At 41.8% G+C, this 20,087-nt stretch overlaps 1 protein-coding gene across 2 annotated transcripts in view; it reads left to right on the top strand.

Moving 5' to 3' along the window:
* Nucleotides 1-225: 225 nt before the first annotated feature.
* SLC22A23 (solute carrier family 22 member 23) overlaps nt 226-20,087 on the top strand; it is a 137,198-nt gene continuing 117,336 nt past the window's right edge. Inside the window, exon 1 of one of the 2 annotated variants that reach the window (XM_070747178.1) lies at nt 226-1,547. In XM_070747178.1, the coding sequence (XP_070603279.1) occupies nt 975-1,547 (573 nt within the window). In that variant the 5' untranslated portion in view covers nt 226-974. The remainder of the gene's footprint in view (nt 1,548-20,087) is intronic. The other variant, XM_070747179.1, reaches the window with a different exon arrangement.

Raw genomic sequence — 20,087 nt, 5'->3', positions numbered from 1 at the left:
ATGTCGGGGGGCGGGGGCGGGGGGCGGTGAGGCGTCGGCTCCTGCCGGGGGAGGAAAACCGAGCGGCCGCAGAGATTCAATACGGCAGGAGGAGGCGGCAACAGCAGCAGCAGGTGCGGCGGCGGCTGCAGTTTGTTACCTTTACCTCAGAGAAAGGAGGAGCCGGGGGGGGCGGGAGCCGGGTCAGGGGGGCCGGGCTTGCAGGTTGCGAGCGAGCCAAGCGGAGGAGAGCCGCGGCGGGAGAAAAGAGAGCGAGCGAGGGAGGCGAGACGCCGCCGAGGAGCTTCCCAACCCCCGCCCCCCTCCACTGGAGAAAGGAGGCGATCCACCGCCGCGAGAGCCCCGGATCCCGCTCGGGCTGAGCGCAGCGAATGCGGCTCCTTCCCAACGCTCCGCCTGCTCGATCCTCGGCGAAGGGATATCGTCCGTCCCTCCTCCACCACCACCACCACCGCCGCCGGCGTGCTTTAATGGGCGGTAGCGCGGGCTGGCGAGGGACCCGCAGGAACCGCGCGCCGGCTCCTCCCGGCCAGCGAGGGATCTTTTAAAGATCCGATCGCCGGATTCTTCGGATCCCGTTGGGCCTCGGCAGCGGCGGCGGAAAGAAGCGATCGCCCGGGAAAGAAACGGGCTGCGGCGAAAGAAAGAGAGAGAGAGGGAGACGCAGGAAGGATTTTCTATTTATTTATTTTTTGGGTAAGGGCAACGTGGAAAGAAGGGGAGCGCTGGGTGTGGCGGCGGGGCGGGTAAGTGCAGGTGGGCGGGCGAACCTCCCCGGGTCTCCCCGGGGATCTCGCCGCGCTTGAGCGGGCCGCTCACACCTATGCGCGGCTCGGCAGGCGAGCCTTCCGTCGTCCCTCAGCCCGGCCGGCTGACGAAAGCCCGGATCCCACCTCCTCCTCCGCGGCTCCCCTCTATGTGAGGTCGCCTTTCTTCTTCTTCTTTTTCTTCCTCCTCCTCCTCCCTCCTGCTGGATGGCGATTGACCGGCGCCGAGAGGAGGGTGGCGGAGGGGGCCGGCCCCTCCCCGAAGAAAACGGCTCGCTGCCTGCCGGGGAGGCGGACCCCGCCGCTGCCACCGCGGCCGCACCCCCTGCCGGGGGTCCCTCGGCGGAGATCCAGAGCCTGCCCCTCCCCGCGCCTCCCTCCGGGTCCTGCAGCCCCCTGCTCCTGGATTACGACGGCTCCGTGCTGCCCTTGCTGGGGGGCCTGGGCGGCGGGCACCAGAAAACCCTCCTCTTCCTCACCTGGATCCCCGCGCTTTTCATCGGCTTCAGCCAGTTCTCGGACAGTTTCCTCTTGGTGCAGCCCATCTCTTGGTGCAAGGGGACGGATGGGCAGGGCAACTGGACCCAGGCCCCCCCGCAGCCGCCCGCCAGGGGCCTCGCCACCAGCCCCAGCTACAACCACAGCGGCGGCAGCTACAGTAGGGGGATCCTGGCCGCTCCGGAACTGCCCACCCCGGAGGGGGAAAATGACAGTTACTGCCACTGCAGTGAGAGGTACCATCGGATCCCGGCAGGCCTGCAGCAGAATATCGTGAGCAAGGTAAAGAGTAATGAATGACTTGGGAGGGTGTATGGGTGTTTAATGGGTTGTTGGTCTGCTTTTATATTTCTATTGTTGATGTGGTATCTTTTTATATTGTTTTGCTATTGTGAGCCACCCAGAGTCCATTGGAATTGGGCAGCATATAAACTGGAAGGAAGGAAGGAAGGAAGGAAGGAAGGAAGGAAGGAAGGAAGGAAGGAAGGAAGGTGAAATCAGAAGAAGGGAGGAAGGAAGGTGAAATCAAAGAGGAAGGAAGGAAGGTGAAATCAAAGAGGGAGGAAGGAAGGAAGGGAGGAAGGAAGGTGAAATCAGAAGAAGGGAGGAAGGAAGGTAAAATCAGGGAGGGAGGGACGGAGGAAGGTGAAATCAGAAGAAGGAAGGACTGTGAAATCAAAGAGGAAGGAAGGAAGGTGAAATCAGAAGAAGGGAGGAAGGAAGGTGAAATCAAAGAGGAAGGAAGGAAGGTGAAATTAAAGAGGGAGGAAGGGAGGGAGGAAGGAAGGAAGGAAGGAAGGTGAAATCAAAAGAAGCGAGGAAGGAAGGTAAAATCAGGGAGGGAGGGATGGAGGAAGGTGAAATCAGAAGAAGGAAGGACTGTGAAATCAAAGAGGAAGGAAGGAAGGTGAAATCAGAAGAAGGGAGGGAGGAAGGTGAAATCAAAGAGGGAGGAAGGAAGGAAGGAAGGAAGGTGAAATCAGAAGAAGGGAGGAAGGAAGGTGAAATCAAAGAGGGAGGAAGGAAGGAAGGAAGGTGAAATCAGAAGAAGGACGGAAGGAATGTGAAATCAAAGAGGGAGGAAGGAAGGTGAAATCAGAGAGGAAGGAAGGAAGGTGAAATCAGAAGAAGGGAGGAAGGAAGGTGAAATCAAAGAGGGAGGAAGGAAGGTGAAATCAGAAGAACGGAGGAAGGAAGGTGAAATCAGAGAGGAAGGGAGGAAGGTGAAATCAGAAGAAGGGAGGAAGGAAGGTGAAATCAGAGAGGAAGGAAGGAAGGTGAAATCAGAAGAAGGGAGGAAGGAAGGTGAAATCAGAGAGGAAGGAAGGAAGGTGAAATCAGAAGAAGGGAGGAAGGAAGGTGAAATCAGAGAGGAAGGAAGGAAGGAAGGTGAAAGGTGGCAGCACAGGAAAGGCTCCTTCTCCTGCCCAGCCCATCGTTTATATGTGATGTGGGGGAGGAGGGGAGAGGAGGAGGGGACCTTGCAACTTCTGATGAAGTTCCCTGCAGTACACATTAGCTGCAGGGGAACCAATGGATGAGATCATGTGTAGCTTCCGTTCTTTGAATGCAGTTCTTAAGTTGAGGTGCTCCTAGTGGGGCTTTCCTCTGGCCCTGCAAAGACTTTAATCATGTCTACCTGCGCTTGAGAAGATTCCACTTTGGCAGGAAAGGTGGGGCGACAAGATTTAGCACAGGAGCAGGGCATTTAACTTTTCTGATAGCTCCTCATGGACAGGGATGTGTCATCGTGGGACATTGCAGCAGTGACATTGACTAGATTAGAAGTACAGTAGATTAATATACAATGGTGGTTCTCAATCTGTGGTCTGCAGACCTCTTTGGGAGGTGATGTCTTGAGTTAAGTTTGGGGGGGGTATCTATGGACATTGTCCGTGGCCACAAAAGATATTTAAACAGGTCAGTGGTGAAGAAAAAGGTTGATACAAGCGATTCAACCATATTTTCACATACAGTGAATTCAGCCCTTTGTAGTGAAATGGTTGGTGTGTCTGGTGAACCCAGAAAAATTGGGTTAATGGAATAACTCCGGCTAAATTAATGGTGGTAATTAAGCTGTACGAAAGCAGCCTATTTGTATGGGAATGGTGATTATGAGCTGTAATATTTATTCAGCTGCTTCTCAAACACAATATTGACATGAACCTAATAAAGAATGTGTGATCGTTTTGGTTCCCTCCGCACAACCACTGTTGGTTGTGTTTGAACTATATTCCCATAATACATTTCCTATACCCTCTTACAAGGGTGTCCTTTGATTTGATGGCTAAAGTGAAAGGTTCTCTTGTTACCTTGGAATTCTTGGACTACTTTAAGTCAGTGAGATAGGAGCATACATTTTCACAATCCTTTTGTAACTTATCCTGTTTTAGATTTTTAAGCCAAGATGACACACAAAAGCACCTATTTTTCCTTTCTTGGCAAAATCAACAATACGTTTCTAAATGAAGCTCCTGTGATGAGGTGCTTTTTAATAAAGCTGTGAAACAAAATCATAAATGAAGTTTTGGATTCTCAGCGGCGTCATTCAGACAAACCAGCTGATCCATAGTACAACACAGGGCAATACCTGCCCAACTTCTAGACAAATATTCCACTGCCTGCATTTTTCACCTGGGAATTTTGCTTGTCGCACTTCATAAGCACTTTTACCATGTGATGATGATAGATGTTTCTTGGTGAAAAGCAGGTTGACACAAAGCAAGCTTAAACCACAAGGACCAACAGAGCTTCTAGCTTTAGAATGCAAGTTCTAACCTTGCACTTATGAAGAAGAAATGAAGGTGTTATTGAATTGTCCAGTACTCGCATAATATACTGATTCTTAATGTGATTTGATGGGTTACTGTGAACCAGTCATTATGTTTTATCAACATGAATTTATAATTAGCCAGTTGCTAGTTTAACAAACTATGGTTGAAGCCAAATAGAACTTGATATGACTGATTCTAGTGATGGATGAATGGATGGGTGGATGGATGGGTGGATGGATGGATGGGTGGATGGGTGGGTGGGTGGGTGGACGGACAGATGGCATCAGTTAGAGATTTACTGACTACTTCAATATGAGAATGAAGATTTCTATCAAAGACACCAAGAAATGGTGTTCCATATAGTGAAATTGTTTCAGCAAAACAATTTCACTATAATTCATGATATATTGATGCCAATTCGGTATAATGTCTGATATGAATACATTGTAAATTTATTTGGGACTTTTTAATCATGACATTATGCATTGAACAGGAATCACAAATAGGACTGGTACTTTTAAGGATGGATTTGCAGTATAATGTCTTGCGGCAGAAGCTTGTTCTAAATATTTAGAATATATTGCTAATTTGCTTCCTTTAACAGTTGGTTCTCTTTTTTCTTGGGGACGAGATAGATCTGTGTTTTGGTGTTTTGCACCTTCTCTAGCCTCTGGCATTTAAATTGAGCTAGATCTGTGTAGCACTTGGATGGCAGATAAACTAGGGAATCCCAAAGCTATAGGTTAGAATAGAAAGTAAAAACAAATCCAGAAAAGGGCAATGGCAAACCACTTCCAAATTGTTTCTAAGAAGCTGCATGAAGATACCATGAAGTCATCAGGAGCCAGGACTCCAGAGAGTTTGCCTGCCTTTCCAGCATGACTCAAATAAACAACTACACTGTAAAATGAAACTGTTCATCATGATTGTACTGTACTGTAGTTCCCTTAATCCCCAAACACCAAAGCTCAGCAAAATGCAATCCTTCTGGGAACTGTGTTAGAATTAACTGCCCTGTGGTTTAGGCTAATCAAGTGAGTGCATTCTTGCTTTATCTTGCAAATTTCACTGCCTTTAAGGATTAAATGTTGTTTCATTTCCTCTTGAAAGTGATAGAGGACCTACCTTGGTTTATTTATAAGAAGAGCGATGATGGTAGGTAAAGCATGGTACCTTGTCAGAGTGGGATTTGCTTTAGCTGTTATATTTTTAATCTGTTAACTCTGGTTAGGAATTCATTTGTTAAAGAAATTATAGAGGTACCCCACTTGCAAAAAGGAAGGAAGGAAGGAAGGAAGGAAGGAAGGAAGGAAGGAAGGAAGGAAGGAAGGAAGGTGGGTGAAATCAGAAGAAGGGAGGAAGGAAAGTGAAATCAAAGAGGAAGGAAGGAAGGGAGGGAGGAAGGAAGGAAGGAAGGAAGGTGGGTGAAATCAGAAGAAGGGAGGAAATGTGACTTCCGGGGGCATACAATAATAAAAATAAGATTAGTTTTCCCCTGCAACAGAAGAAGTGAAAATCAATAAAGGCAACAAATCCACAGTAGAGGCACATCAACATATATTTCACCACCCAAGATGGACTTATCTAACATTCTATCTGAGGAAAGAGCTGGTCCTCAAAGCCTTTTTTTAAAATCGATATACAATTTTTTATTGTTTTCTCCTTCATATACTTTAATACAATGTCAAATATCTTCAATTTCCAGTACAATAAAATGCAGTATTTTGTTAGTAATTCTTGTACATAATCCCAGAAAAAAAATTCATAATACAAAATTATTAATTTCTCTATAAATCTTTTATCCCTTATTGCAATTTGTTTTATCTAATCTTGTCCTCCAGGAATCACAATCATCATGTATTACCTCTCTTCATTAATGTTCCCCCAAATATATACTGACAAATAAACAATATTTCTAACATTCTAATTAACTGGTAGGCCGTAGCGCCTCCTATTTCTCTTTACACATTTTACTTAAATCTAAAAACCCCTATATAGTCTATCAAATCACAAACTTTGAAGATACTAAAAAAGAGGATAAATGAAAAGAAAATATATATACAATATAACCAATTTCGTATATTTTTTTCACTGCACCATAAATCATCTATTGTTCACTAATTCCATTTTTATAAACCTTTCAAAACTATTTCTGTTCTTGTATGCCAATTTTATTTATCAAATTCAACTTAATTAATTCTTGAAGACTAACAGACTTGGGGGACAATCAGATCTTAAACATAAGATGTGAGAGATTATTCCATAGGGCAGGCAGAATAGCAGAAAAGACAGATTCCTTTAAGACCCATTGGATGACATTGTCCAAAGAAGAGACTAGAGCAAAATCCGTTATGTTGGACCTTTAGAAGAAGCCCATAAGTCACGTTATTGATTGATTGATTGATTCATCGATTGATTTTTTGATTTGTTTTTTGATTTATTTATTTTTTGATTTGATTTGATTTGATTTGTATGCCGCCCCTCTCCGAAGACTCGGGGTGGCTAAAAACAATAAAAAAGACAATGTAACAAATCTAATATTAAAAAATACCGGTAATCTAAAAACCCCAATTTAAGAGACCAATCATACAAACAAGCATCCCATGTATAAATTCTATAAGCCTAGGGGGAATGGGGAAAAAATTCAGTTCCCCCATGCCTGACGACAGAGGTGGGTTTTAAGGAGCTTGCGAAAGGCAAGGAGGGTGGGGCAACTCTGATATCTGGGGGGAGCTGGTTCCAGAGGGTCGGGGCCACCACAGAGAAGGCTCTTCTCCTGGGTCCCGCCAAATGACATTGTTTATTTATTTATTTTCTTAATTTCTAGGACACAGAAGGCAAGAGAAGAAGTACTGTATATGTGGAAGCTTGTCAAAGAGAGATATAACCTAGAAGTCAGGGCAGGTTTTCTAACAGTGAGAGCCATTAATCAATGGAATAGCTTGTCTCCTGGGGTTGCAGGTGTTCCATCACTGGAGATTTCTAAGAATAGACCGGACAGCCATAATAAGTGTCTTTTGCCTTGAGCAGAAGTTTGAATTAGAAAACATCTACACCCTGTGATTCTATGGTTACTTCATTCCTTCAGGGACAAATAATATTTCCATGTGCTTTTATTAACCCTGTAATGCTGTGTTATGATTAAAGTCCCATATATCATTTTTGATCCACAAGAAGAAATGTAGGCTCCCCCAAAATTGTTTCAATTTCCAAGAATGCAACATCAATCAGCAACATTTTAAGGCAAGTGTGTTTTTTCCTGGGAAAGTGTTACTGCATTCTGGAAAATCTTTTGGAAATCAAATCCAAAGCATTACGCGGTACAGTGATACCTTGTCTTACAAACTTAATTGGTTCCGGAACAAGGTTCTTAAGGTGAAAAGTTTGTAAGATGAAACAATGTTTCCCATAGGAATCAATGAAAAAGCAATTAATGCATGCAAGCCCAAAGCTCACCCCTTTTGCCAGCCGAAGCACCAATTTTTGTGCTGCTGGGATTTCCCTGAGGGTGCCTTCCATGGGAAACCCCACCTCTGGACTTCTGTGTTTTTGCGATGCTGCAGGGGAATCCCTGTAGGGGAATTCCAGCATCACAAAAATGAGCGCTTCGCTGGCAACGGAAGTCCGGAGGTGGGGTTTCCCAGCGAAGGGAGCATCAGTGAAATCGCAGCATTGCAAAAACATGGAAGTCTTCAAAACCCCACCTCCGGACTTCTGTGTTTTTGCTATTCCCCTGCAGCATCACAAAAACACGGAAGTCTGGAGGTGGGGTTTCCCATGGAGGGGAGCCTCAGGGGAATCCCAGCAGCGCAAAAATTGGTGCTTCGGCTGGCAAAAGGGGTGAATTTTGGGCTTGCATGCATTAATTGCTTTTTCATTGATTCCTATGGGAAACATTGTTTCATCTTACAAACTTTTCACCTTAAGAACCTTGTTCCGTTGCTTCGCTAGCAACAGAAGTCCAGAGGCGGGGCATCCCAGCAGCGGCAGTGGGTTTGTAAGGTGAAAATAGTTTGTAAGAAGAGGCAAAAAAATCTTAAACCCCGGGTTTGTATCTCGAAAAGTTTGTACGACGAGGTATCACTGTATATATTTATTAGAAAAAGGAGCACAATTTTGCAGAAGAACCATATGTACCCTATGTCAAAAAGTAGGAATGAAATTCCATTATTGAAAAAGGTGCTAATTATTAGAGTAAATGAAATTTTCTTCATTTATTCTAGAGCGAGTTGCATGAAGCAAGTGAAAGATATGTGAGTTGAAAATGATTACTGCAGAATTCATTTATTAAACTGAAAAAAGCAAGAAATTCCATTACTTCCGAAGCTTTTTGTGAAGTATATGTACAATAATTAAAAAGAAGAAAAAATAGCAACTGAGTTGCTGGCAGAAATGGATTTTTCAACACTGTTTTATTTCATGAAGAACACTGTTTTTCTAGTATAACCCAGATTTAATTAGATACTTCATTTTGATCCTCTGTCTTCCTGATTGGGAACTAAAGGAAAGTGTGTTCTTATGTAATCATGTATGATACCTATAATATGTATGATACTTATAGCTAAGCATTAGTGAACCAGTCCAAATTCAGTGAGTTATTTCTTCTGAAAGACCCAAATTGGTACCAAGCTAAATTACAGGTGACACCATAGCATAATCTATTTTGCCTGCAGAAAATCCCATGTTTTATTTTTAATATCACTTGAAAATGGGTGCTGTGAAAATTCTGAGCTTTAGACCAAGTATCAGGGTGTCCAGGAAAACAGGGAAATCAGGGAATTATCAGGGAAATCAATGGCTCGGGAATTGTCAGGGAATTCATGAAAAAAAAACAATAAATCAGTGGGGAAAAACCAAACTGTATTTATTGTGGTTAGCTCTGGCCCAGCTCCTGCCCCAAGGACTGTGGATGTGGAGGAGACATCCACATGCTGCAGGTCTGTTTTCTGGAATCTGCTGATGAAGGCTCCTCTGACCAAGAAGACATGAGTGACAGGGAAGAGGAGAGTGTGGCAGACAGGTCAGAAGGAGATCAATTATCTAACTCGTCCTTGGATTCGGAACTATAGTTAATGATACAGCCACACATGCGGAGAGGGATGCATAGGCAACAACAACTGAGAGATTATTATCAAAGATAATGAGGCCACCTGTGGTTGGGTGGGGCTGTGGTAATTAGTGAGGCTGCTATAAATAACAGCCTGTCGGTTTGGCCATTGTGGAGGATTATCTGATCGTTGTGTTTCGTGACTGCTTTACTGACTTTGACTTTTTGTGTGCTGATTTTCCCCCACTTTGAAACTAAACCAGAGCAAAGTGTGTTTCACTTTGTCAAAGAAGGACTGTGAATTGCCTCACAGCTGCAAGCTAAGTATCACAGAACTGATAAGGGACTTGTACAAATTTTTGTACAAATCTTTGCTATACCAAAAGAGGGCTTGGTTTAAGTGAATTTTCATTATAAAGAACATTGTTTTGAATTTTCAAATGTGTGTGTGTCTGAAATTTGTACCTGTGAATTTTTGGGAGAAGTCTACCAGAGAGCCCAACAGAACAGTATTAAAATGTTTAAAAGTCAGAGAAAAATCATGTAAAAAAACCAATGGATTGCGCTACCTGAGTCAAGCAAAAATGAGCATAACTGTGGCAACTTGCTTGCTCAGCTACCGATATTTCTCCATGGCTTAGCTGTTTGGTATGACATCATCTACGACTTTGCCTTAACTAGATTGCAAGTTACAGGGAAATGTCAGGGAAATATCAGGGAATTTCAAAATGCTTTCCCCCTGGATACCTTGACGTATGTTGTTGCTAATCAAAATAAATCAGCTTTCTCCAACTGATAAGCCTCTAGGACAGAGGTGTCAAACTGGGTGCGTCACGCGTAGGCCACGCCCACCCCAGCTCCGCAAATAGGGAAAATGTCATGAAACATCATGTGACAGCAATGTGACACTGCAAGTTTGACACCTGTGCTCTAGGAATTTTATCACTATTAGGCTATGAGACAGCTGTGGGTAATGAGTATTGCAATCCTATAGCAGTGAGATGCCCCTTGCATCGTTTACTAATATGTTTATAGATACAGCCATCATCCTACCTAGCCATTGATGGGGGGTGTAATACAATTTCTGTGAAGAATATGTTTGTGGAAAACCTTCTTCACTCATCTAGGAGCTTTGTTATACTTTACTCCTACATTGATAATGGTGAGATAGAAAAATTCAGCTGTTGTGGTCATTCAGAAAAGTCATGATTAAACTTGGCCTTGACATTATGTGAATCCATCCTGCTTTCTGCTAAGGCTGAACTCTGACATGGAACCCATTGTCAGATTCAGCTGTCAGTTTTAGCCATTAGGACTTGAAGGAGATAATACAGAACCAGGAATCTTTTATACAACTCAAACAGATACACTGGGAAAAATAGCTGATGGCATAACTCAGCTGCCAGTGAGTGTATTTAATCACAGATCTGGGTTAAGGCCTTGACTCTGGTCATAATTCAGAGCTTGTAATGTTGGGCTTCAGTAAATCTCTTTGTTCTAGATTTATCTATCTGAATTACCTTAGAGAATTGGATCTCTAAATCTCTAATTAGATTTACGTTGGCTATTAAAGCACCATCTGATTGCCACTATGTTTATTGGGCATTGATGATCCTGGGTGTCCAGTTAGAGGAGAAAACTGCATTAATGGTAGCTATTAATTAGTAGTTTTTCATATTGTTATGTATTTGGGAAAGAAATAAAACTGGTTAATTACAAAATATTAATAGTGACTTATTATTTTTGCACTTTTCAAACTCAAATCGGGTGGGTTCTTCCCGTTTTGGACCAGATCACCCGAACTGTTAGCGATTCACTGGTGATGTAATTTTGGCATCACCGATTCGGTTCTGTTTGTGCTGGTCTATACTCACCACCACCTTTTTTAAAAATTGGCCAATTTTACTTTGTTTGGATGGCTTCTCCTCATTCTATACTGTGAAAAAAGCCCTCACCCCTATCCCTGGGTTAAAACTGATCTTTATTTCTTCGCCCGAAGTACAAATGATGAGCTCCTCAATTGTATTTCGGGTTAAATCCTACTTCAGAGCATACGTGGAAGTATTTATTTTATTTGTTTGTTTGTTTGTTTGTTTTGTCCAATACACAATGAGGGTTTTAGTGGATATATATATATATATATATATATATATATATATATATATATATATATATACACACACACATACATATACACACACACACACACATAGTAAAATACATGATGAAGGTTATAGAGGAGATACTCATAGTAAAGTATATCAAAGAAAGAATAGAAAAGAAGGTATAGTAATAGAACATATCGATGAAAGAATAGAAGAAGAGATATAGGAATAGAAGAAAGGTATAGGAGATATAGGAGAGCAATAGGACAGGGGACGGAAGGCACTCTAGTGCACTTGTACTCGCCCCTTACTAACCTCTTAGGAATCTGGATAGGTCAACCGTGAATAATCTAAGGGTAAAGTGTTGGGGGTTTGGGGATGACACTATGGAGTCCGGTAATGAGTTCCACGCTTCGACAACTCGGTTACTGAAGTCATATTTTTTACAGTCAAGTTTGGAGCGATTAATATTAAGTTTAAATCTGTTGTGTGCTCTTGTGTTGTTGTGGTTGAAGCTGAAGTAGTCGCCGACAGGCAGGACGTTGCAGCATATGATCTTGTGGGCAATACTTAGATCTTGTTTAAGGCGTCTTAGTTCTAGGCTTTCTAGGCCCAGGATTGAAAGTCTAGTCTCATAGGGTATTCTGTTTCGAGTGGAGTGGAGTGGAGTAAATAGTCCAAAGGGACACACATGAAACATCCTGATACGAACCAGTGGCGAAGGTAAATGGAACCCACCCCTGACTCAAATATCTAATGGACCAAGGATTTAATCCTTATAAGTCACTTTCTCAATTTCCAGATTGATTGTATTTTATTGTAGCTAGCAGGCACGATTATTGAATGTATTGGCTGGGGATGTTGGGTGTTGGAGGCCATCTGCTTGTGGTATTAAAATAAAACCTGTTGCTCTAAATGGAATTTAGGGGGGGAAATTGTAGGCAGTGATGTGTTTTATTGTGAAAGTCGCTGTTTAGTAAACCATGACTTGGTGCAATATGTGAACCCACTCCCAATCATCTTGTTCATACAAGGTTTAACCATAGTGCTTGGAGAAATCCATAATAGGTTGTGTTCATAATGCTAAAGCAGAAGTATCAATCACATACAATATACTGTACTCTGCTGGAATCAGAAAAATCACATTATTATTATTATTATTATTATTATTATTATTATTATTATTATTTATTAGATTTGTATGCTGCCCCTCTCCGAAGACTCGGGGCGGCTCACAACAATAAAAACAATATTATAGCACAACAAATCTAATATTAAAAGAAGCATATAAAACCCTATCATATATTTAAAAACCAAACAGCACATTCATACCAAACATGAAACAAAATATAAAGAAGCCTGGGGGAAAAGGTGTCTCAACTCCCCCATGCCTGGCGGTATAAGTGAGTCTTGAGTAATTTACGAAAGACAAGGAGGGTGGGGGCAGTTCTAATCTCCGGGGGAAGTTGATTCCAGAGGGCCAGGGCCACCACAGAGAAGGCTCTTCCACTGGGGCCCGCCAAACAACATTGTTTAGTCGATGGGACCCGGAGAAGGCCAACTCTGTGGGACCTTATCGGCCACTGGGATTGGTGCGGTAGTAGGCGGTTACGGAGGTACTCTGGTCCAATGCCATGTAGGGCTTTAAAGGTCATAACCAACACTTTGAATTGTGACCGGAAACTGATCGGCAGCCAGTGCAGACCACGGAGTTTGGTGTGATACCGTGTTTCCCCGAAAGTAAGACAGTGTCTTACTTTCTTTTTATCCCCAAAAGCCCCACTATGTCTTACTTTCGGGGTATGTCTTATATTGTTAAAGGGGCACTGACAGCTAAAAAAACTGTGTAAAATGTGTTTTTTTAATGTATATGCATTTTACCTTCTGTGACGGGCGGGGGGGGGGAGGTTTCTTTGGAGTAGGGACGTGCCCGAGTAAATTTGCAGAGGCGGCAGTGACAAGTGCAGGGGATGGCGCGGCAACGTATGGAGAGGGGGATGGTGCGGACGTGGGCAGGAGGCGGCGCGCAGCTAGATGAGAGGGAGGCGGCAATACCCCCCGTGTTTCCCCGAAAGTAAGACATATGTCTTACATTCGGGGTATGGCTTATATTAGCCGACCCCCCTGAAACCCCCGATACGTCTTACAATCGGGGGTGTCTTACTATCGGGGAAACAGGGTATGTAAGGCCCACCACTATACATCTTCACATATTCTCATGAGTTTCTTAAATTTCCAAATTAATGTTAATTCAGAATTTAATTTAATGCCTTTTTCTTTTCCAGAGATTTGATGTGGTGTGTATTATTTTCCTTGTGAAAGGTTTTTGTGGCATTGGCATTGTAAAGTAAGGATGTTTCTACAGAGCAGCTCCTTTCCTGATGGGCAGGATAACTGAGAAATGTCAGAACACATGGAAGGAGATAAGGCCAAACTCAAAGAGATTTGTGTTTGGGTCACTGTTGGAATAGAGAGTCCGAAGATCAGGGAAGTGCCTTGGCATAGTCCAGAGATTTTTATAATTATAACAAGGACATAAGAAATTATTTGTGAGACAATTTGGGGCTGTTGTTGATCCCTGAAAGATATAATAATTATTATTTTTAGGCTCTTCTGTTTCTGTGTATATTTAAGATGGTAGTTTTGCCTAGGAGTGACCAGTTCATTCATAGCACTAACTTCCAAATAAGCAAAGCTTTCTGAAATGCATTAGCCAGGTCTTTATGCACATTGAATTAATCTGATCTTATACCTGATTGCATTACTATTAAAACATTACTCTAAAGAGTATCCAAAAAAAATCAGCTGGAGCAAAATATGGCAACTACATTGCTGTTGATAACTAATGAATGATACTGTGATCAACAATTGTATCACCCCAATGTTAAAAGCTCCGATTGCCAGTCATTATTGTTTTGAAACTTTTAAACTCTAAATGACTTAGGCAGCTGTGATTTAGACCTTGACTAGGGAGATTCATTGTCTAGTAACTTCAGCCCAATCTATTTGATGGTGTTTTATCCAGGGGTGAATAGGGTATACAGACTTGACCGGTTAGAAATAAGGCATGATATAAGAGAAATAACCAGAGTAAATGGTTATTGATTCCTGCTTGGAATATGAGGAAAAAAATCTTCTGTGTAATTCTAGACATGATTTATTGAACGCATCCCAGTTGATTTAAAAACAGACAAGTTGTAAAGGTTGATTTTATATCACAATGGCTGATTCATACTGATGGCCAAATATGGCTTTTTAGGTTCATGTCTCGGTGTGCATATTTCCCAATGAGACAAGAAGATCATTTCATTACAATTTATCAGAATATTCAGACAAAAGAGATTCCTCATTCAAAGAGTGAACCCCAATCTTCAGCTTACATCCCCTTTTATAGTTAACATAACAAAGAAAATCTGAAAGAGGAAAGTCTCCAGTTAGTTCATAAGTTTAGGAACGTTAAAAGCTAATGAATCTTGAACATCACTTTAAAAGAAAGGATATAAATCAGATTAAAATACAAAATAACTGTGTTAGTTAACAAATGACAAAACCCACATTATTTGCCCCTTAATACAGCATGCCGAAGCAAAACATTATTATTATTATTATTATTATTATTATTATTATTATTATTATTATTATTATTTTATTGTCATTGTCAAAACAACGAATTGTCATTGGCAATGAAAGTCGTGTGACACCCAGAGACCAGTCCCACCATAAAATTTAAAAATAGAATAAAAAATAGAATAAAATGTCCCACCCACTACAAATTCCCCACCCTGAACCACTCAACCATCTACATGACAAACCGAGTAATATTGTCCAACAGTTCACTGATGGTGACCCTTTGGTTCATTGTTAAGTGCGAGTATAGCTCTGGGATAAAAACTATTCAGGAAACGTGTGGTCCGAGTTCTAGTTGTTCTGTATCTTCTGCCAGAAGGCAACAGTTCAAAGAGATTGTAAGCAGGATGAGAAGAGTTTGAGAATGGTTATCCAAGTAACTAGAGGCTACGAGGGCCTAGATGGGGAAAGCCAGACTTCTGATGAATCCCAGAAAAAAAAATGGAGGTAGTTTTGATGCCCTTATGGAGTTTCTTTCTCCTATCCTGAAATGTCCGATTCTCCTAAAGGAGTTGGTGTTTAACCTGTGATATTTCTTGGACTCACAACTTCTCTGGGACAGCAAGTGAAGCTGTGGCCAGGAGATCCTTTGCCCAACTTCAAAAGCTCTACCAGTTACGCTAGTTCTTGCATCAAGGAATACCAAAGACTCACAGAATTGTCATTCTTCCAATCCTGAAAAGGGGTTTAAACCCCTGGTTCCCAACCTGGGGCCAATGCCCCAGAGGGGGGCAATTTCATTTTTAGTGGGGGCAATTGGAACCTTGGTTAAACTTATGGTAATTAATGGCCTTTTAGGCTTCCTCTGAGTGACTAGTTCACTTTTTGAATAATAAGGATTATATGTCATGCTTGGGGGGGCAGGATTTTAGAGATGCTTAGGTGGGGCATGGCCCCAAAAAAATGTTGGGAACCACTGGTTTAAACCATTTTTTCCCCAGGCCAAAAAGTGGTTGTTGTTTTTTCCCCAGGAAACCTTTTGTTTGTTTGTTTCTTTGTTTGTTTCTTTGTTTGGTCAGTCCAATACACAATAATACACAATGAAGGTAATAGAGGACACCGAGGAAATAGAATTAGAGAAAGAATAGAAGAGAGAATATAGGATAAAATAAATTGATGAGAGAATAGAAGAAAGATATAGGGATAGAAGAGAAGATATATGGGATATAGGAGAGACTATAGGACGGGATGGAAGGCACTCTAGTGCACTTATGCACACCCCTTACTGACCTCTTAGGAATCTGGAGAGGTCAACCGTGGACAGTCTAAGGGTAAAATCTTGGAGGTTAGGGGATGATACTACGGAGTCCGGTAATGAGTTCCATGCTTCAACAACTCTATTACTAAAGTCGTATTTTTTACAGTCAAGTTTGAAGCGGTTAATAATGAGCTTGAATCTGCTATGTGCTCTTGTGTTGTTGTGGTTGAAGCTGAAGTAGTCTTTGTCAGGCAGGACGTTGCAGCATATCCCGACCCTCTGGAATCAGCTCTCCCCAGAGATTCGCACTGACCCCCACCCTCCTTACCTTCCGAAAGAGCTTAAAAACTCATCTTTGCTGCCAGGCTTGGGACTTTTAGATCTTCCCCCTGATCAATGAATGTTTTAAGTATGAGTGTTGAATGATTGGTTTGATAGGTTTTACTTTCTTTTAATTGAATTTAATGGTTGTTTTTAATGTAGTATTCATTGGATTTATATTATTGTTCTGTTTTTGTATACCTCCGAGACCGCCTGCTGCCGCACGAATCCCAGCGACCGATTAGGTCCCACAGAGTGGGCCTTCTCCGGGTCCCGTCAACTAAACAATGTCGGTTGGCGGGCCCCAGGGGAAGAGCCTTCTCTGTGGCGGCCCCGACTCTCTGGAACCAACTCCCCCCGGAGATTAGAACAGCCCCTACTCTCCCTGCCTTTCGTAAACTTCTTAAAACCCACCTTTGCCGTCAGGCATGGGGGAACTGAAACATCTCCCCCGGGCATGTACAATTTATGTATGGTATGTTTGTGTGTGTGCTTCTTAGTATATTGGGTTTTTTAAAAACTTTTTTAAATATTTAAATTTATTTGGATTGGTTACGATTTGTTATGCCTTGTTGTGAGCCGCCCCGAGTTCGAGGAGAGGGGCGGCATACAAATCTAAATAATAAATAAATTAAATTAAAAATTAAATTAAATTAAATTAAATTAAATTAAATTAAATTAAATTAAATTAAATTAAATTACATTAAATTAAATTAAATTAAATTAAATTAAATTAAATTAAATTAAATTAAATTAAATTAAATTAAATTAAATTAAATTAAATTAATTAAATTAATTAAATTAAATTAAATTAAATTAAATTAAATTAATATGCTGTGAGCCATCCTGAGTCCTCAGATAGGGTATCTTGTGGGCAATGCTTAGATCATGTTTAAGGCATCTTAGTTCTAAGCTTTCTAGGCTTAGTTAAAAGAAACCAACAAAAAAAAATCACTAGAATCTTTGATTAAGAAAGAAAGCTCTTAAAAACTAACCGCAATCACTTTTTTGACAAGGGCAGCCACATAAATGAGAAAGAAGAAAGAGAAAGAGGGAGGGAAGAGAGGGGAGGGAAGGGAAAGGAAAGGAAAGGAAAGGAAATGTTGGTTCTAGAAATAGAAAATCGGAAATAAAACTTTTGTGTTTAATTGCCATCAATTTCCTTGTCTAATAATAGTTTGGGCCAGTTAAATATGACCTGGCTCTCTGCTCCTTCCTGGTGACACCTTGCTCAAGGAAAGGGCAGAAAACAAGTGTGGATATGAACAAAATTGTACCTGTGAGATTTTCCCACAGGAGAACACTGCATGATCGAGGTATTTTCCTAGGTGAAGATCGTGGCCATCATTTTTGCCCTTTCTGCTGCTATTTATAAAAATTACTATGGATGAGTTTAAGTGAATTTATTTTGCCTGTTGTCTTTCTGTTGTCAAGTTTTTACAGATTCCCAGGGTTTCTTTGGAGCACCAACCTCCAAGAAATGCTAATCTTTTAATGGACATTTTGAGTCCATCGCAGGAGCCGAGGTGGTGCAGTGGGTAGAGTGCAGTACTGCAGGCCACTTTAGCTGACTGCTAGATCTGCAACTCAGCGGTTCAAATCCCATCACCGGCTCAAGGTTGACTCAGCCTTCCATCCTTCCAAGGTGGGTAAAATGAGGACCCGGATTGTAGGGGCGATATGCTGGCTCTGTTAAAAAGTGCTATTGCTAACATGTTGTAAGATGCCCTGAGTCTAAGGAAAAGGGTGGCATTAAAAAAATCAAATTAAAAAAATAAAAATAAATAAAAATGGTCTTATATACTGTAAGCTACCCAGTATCCTATTAGTAGGCAATATTTAAATAAACAAATTCATTTCAAATACAATTAACCTCAGAAAATTCTAGTACAGTACAGTAAACTAAATCAGATATTTGGAATATTTCCTGATTAAGTCATAACTTACTTTCCCCTTCTTTCTTATCCTTGAAGCTAAGACATACAGTATTTCCACCCTCTTATCAGAAGAAATTGCTCTAGCAATAAATGCTTCACATATTTTTATCTTCTGATTCCATAACTGCAAATGCCGAAATTAAGGGCTGCTTTTTCTTTTTATTACACACTGACCTGGGAGTAAGTCTCAATAAATGCATTGGAATGCATTTGTGCCAGTAAAACGTATAATTGCACAAAGCCGACATTCCTAACCGGATTAAGTTACTAGTTCACGATGTTTCCGTGAGGCTGATGGTTCAAAATAAATGCTACTTTATCTGTGTTTTTGAATGGCTTTCCCTTCCTGCTTTTCTGTGGTCAGGGCCAATTATTTACATCAAACCCTGGGGCCTTTAATTAAGACTCCTGCTTAGTAGTCTCTTTTCACTCTGAGAAAGGAGCAATAAAATCCCTCCAGTACACTGATAATATGCAGAGATGGCAAATCGTTAACACAGCTAATAGACTTTACGTTATATAGCCGGTTCTTAAAACTGGGACTTTTACAGGTAAGATCTTGGAAGTGACATCGGACCAGAATACCTCCGGGACCGCCTTCTGCCGCACGAATCCCAGCGACCGGTTAGGTCCCACAGAGTTGGCCTTCTCCGGGTCCCGTCGACTAAACAATGTCGTTTGGCGGGACCCAGGGGAAGAGCCTTCTCTGTGGTGGCCCCGACCCTCTGAAACCAGCTCCCCCCGGAGATTAGAATTGCCCCCACCCTCCTTGCCTTTCGTAAAGTTCTTAAGACCCATCTCTGCCGTCAGGCATTGGGGAACTGACACATCTCCCCCAGGCCTATACAGTTTATACATGGTATGTTTGTGTGTTTGTTTGCTTTTAATAATGGGGTTTTTAGTGTTTTTAAATTATTAGATTTGTTTTTACACTGTTCTTGTTATTGTTGTGAGCCGCCCCGAGTCTACAGAGAGGGGCGGCATACAAATCTAATAAATAATAATAATAATAATAATAATAATAATAATAATAATAATGTCATTTCATGGATGTGTTCATAGGTGTGCTTTCTCTCCCCTCTTTTTTTTAAAAAAAGGATAACTATAATGCAGCATAATAGAGCAGTGTGTGTTTTCAGAGCAGTGGATTGTCACTTTGCAATTACGGTAAATTTACATTTCAGTGTGGCACTTGTGTATAGAGGTTTTGAGGACAGGCAGTAATTTTGATCTTCCAAAAGGACTCCCAGTGAGGGCCTAAATTTAGAACATACTTAAGCCAGTGCTTTTTCTCCAACATATCTTTTTACTGTGTTTTTTTTGTCTGACCGCTTGGCTGTGGTCTTTTGAAAAGTTGGCTGTGTTTATGCCTCATACAGAGCCTACACGCAAGCTATATTCATTTGTTGCAAGAGTGCCAGACTGCTGGCATTGGTGCAGTTTTTCTCTTTTAGAGGCATCCTGGCATTCTAAAGGTTGCTTTCCTTGGCTAAAAGCAACCCTCTCCATAATAGCTGTGCACCTCTGTTGGGACTGCACAAAGCAGAAGGAAAATCCTCATTTCCACTGCCAATGTATGAATTGTATCCATTCCTTTACCCAGTCTCTAGATCAGCACTTCAGATCGTGCAGAATGCGGCCGCGAGAGCTATCGTGGGGCTTCCTAGATCCGCCCACGTTTCTACAACACTCCGTGGCCTGCACTGGCTGCCGATCAGTTTCCGGTCACAATTCAAAGTGTTGGTAATGACCTTTAAAGCCCTACATGGCATTGGACCAGAATACCTCCGGAACCGCCTTCTACTGCATGAAT

This window comes from Erythrolamprus reginae, chromosome 3 (genome assembly GCF_031021105.1).
Source record: "Erythrolamprus reginae isolate rEryReg1 chromosome 3, rEryReg1.hap1, whole genome shotgun sequence".
In the NCBI taxonomy this organism is placed as follows: Eukaryota; Metazoa; Chordata; class Lepidosauria; order Squamata; family Dipsadidae; genus Erythrolamprus; species Erythrolamprus reginae.
The sequence above is the reverse complement of the archived record's forward strand: the minus strand, read 5'-3'. Positions and strand labels throughout refer to the sequence as shown.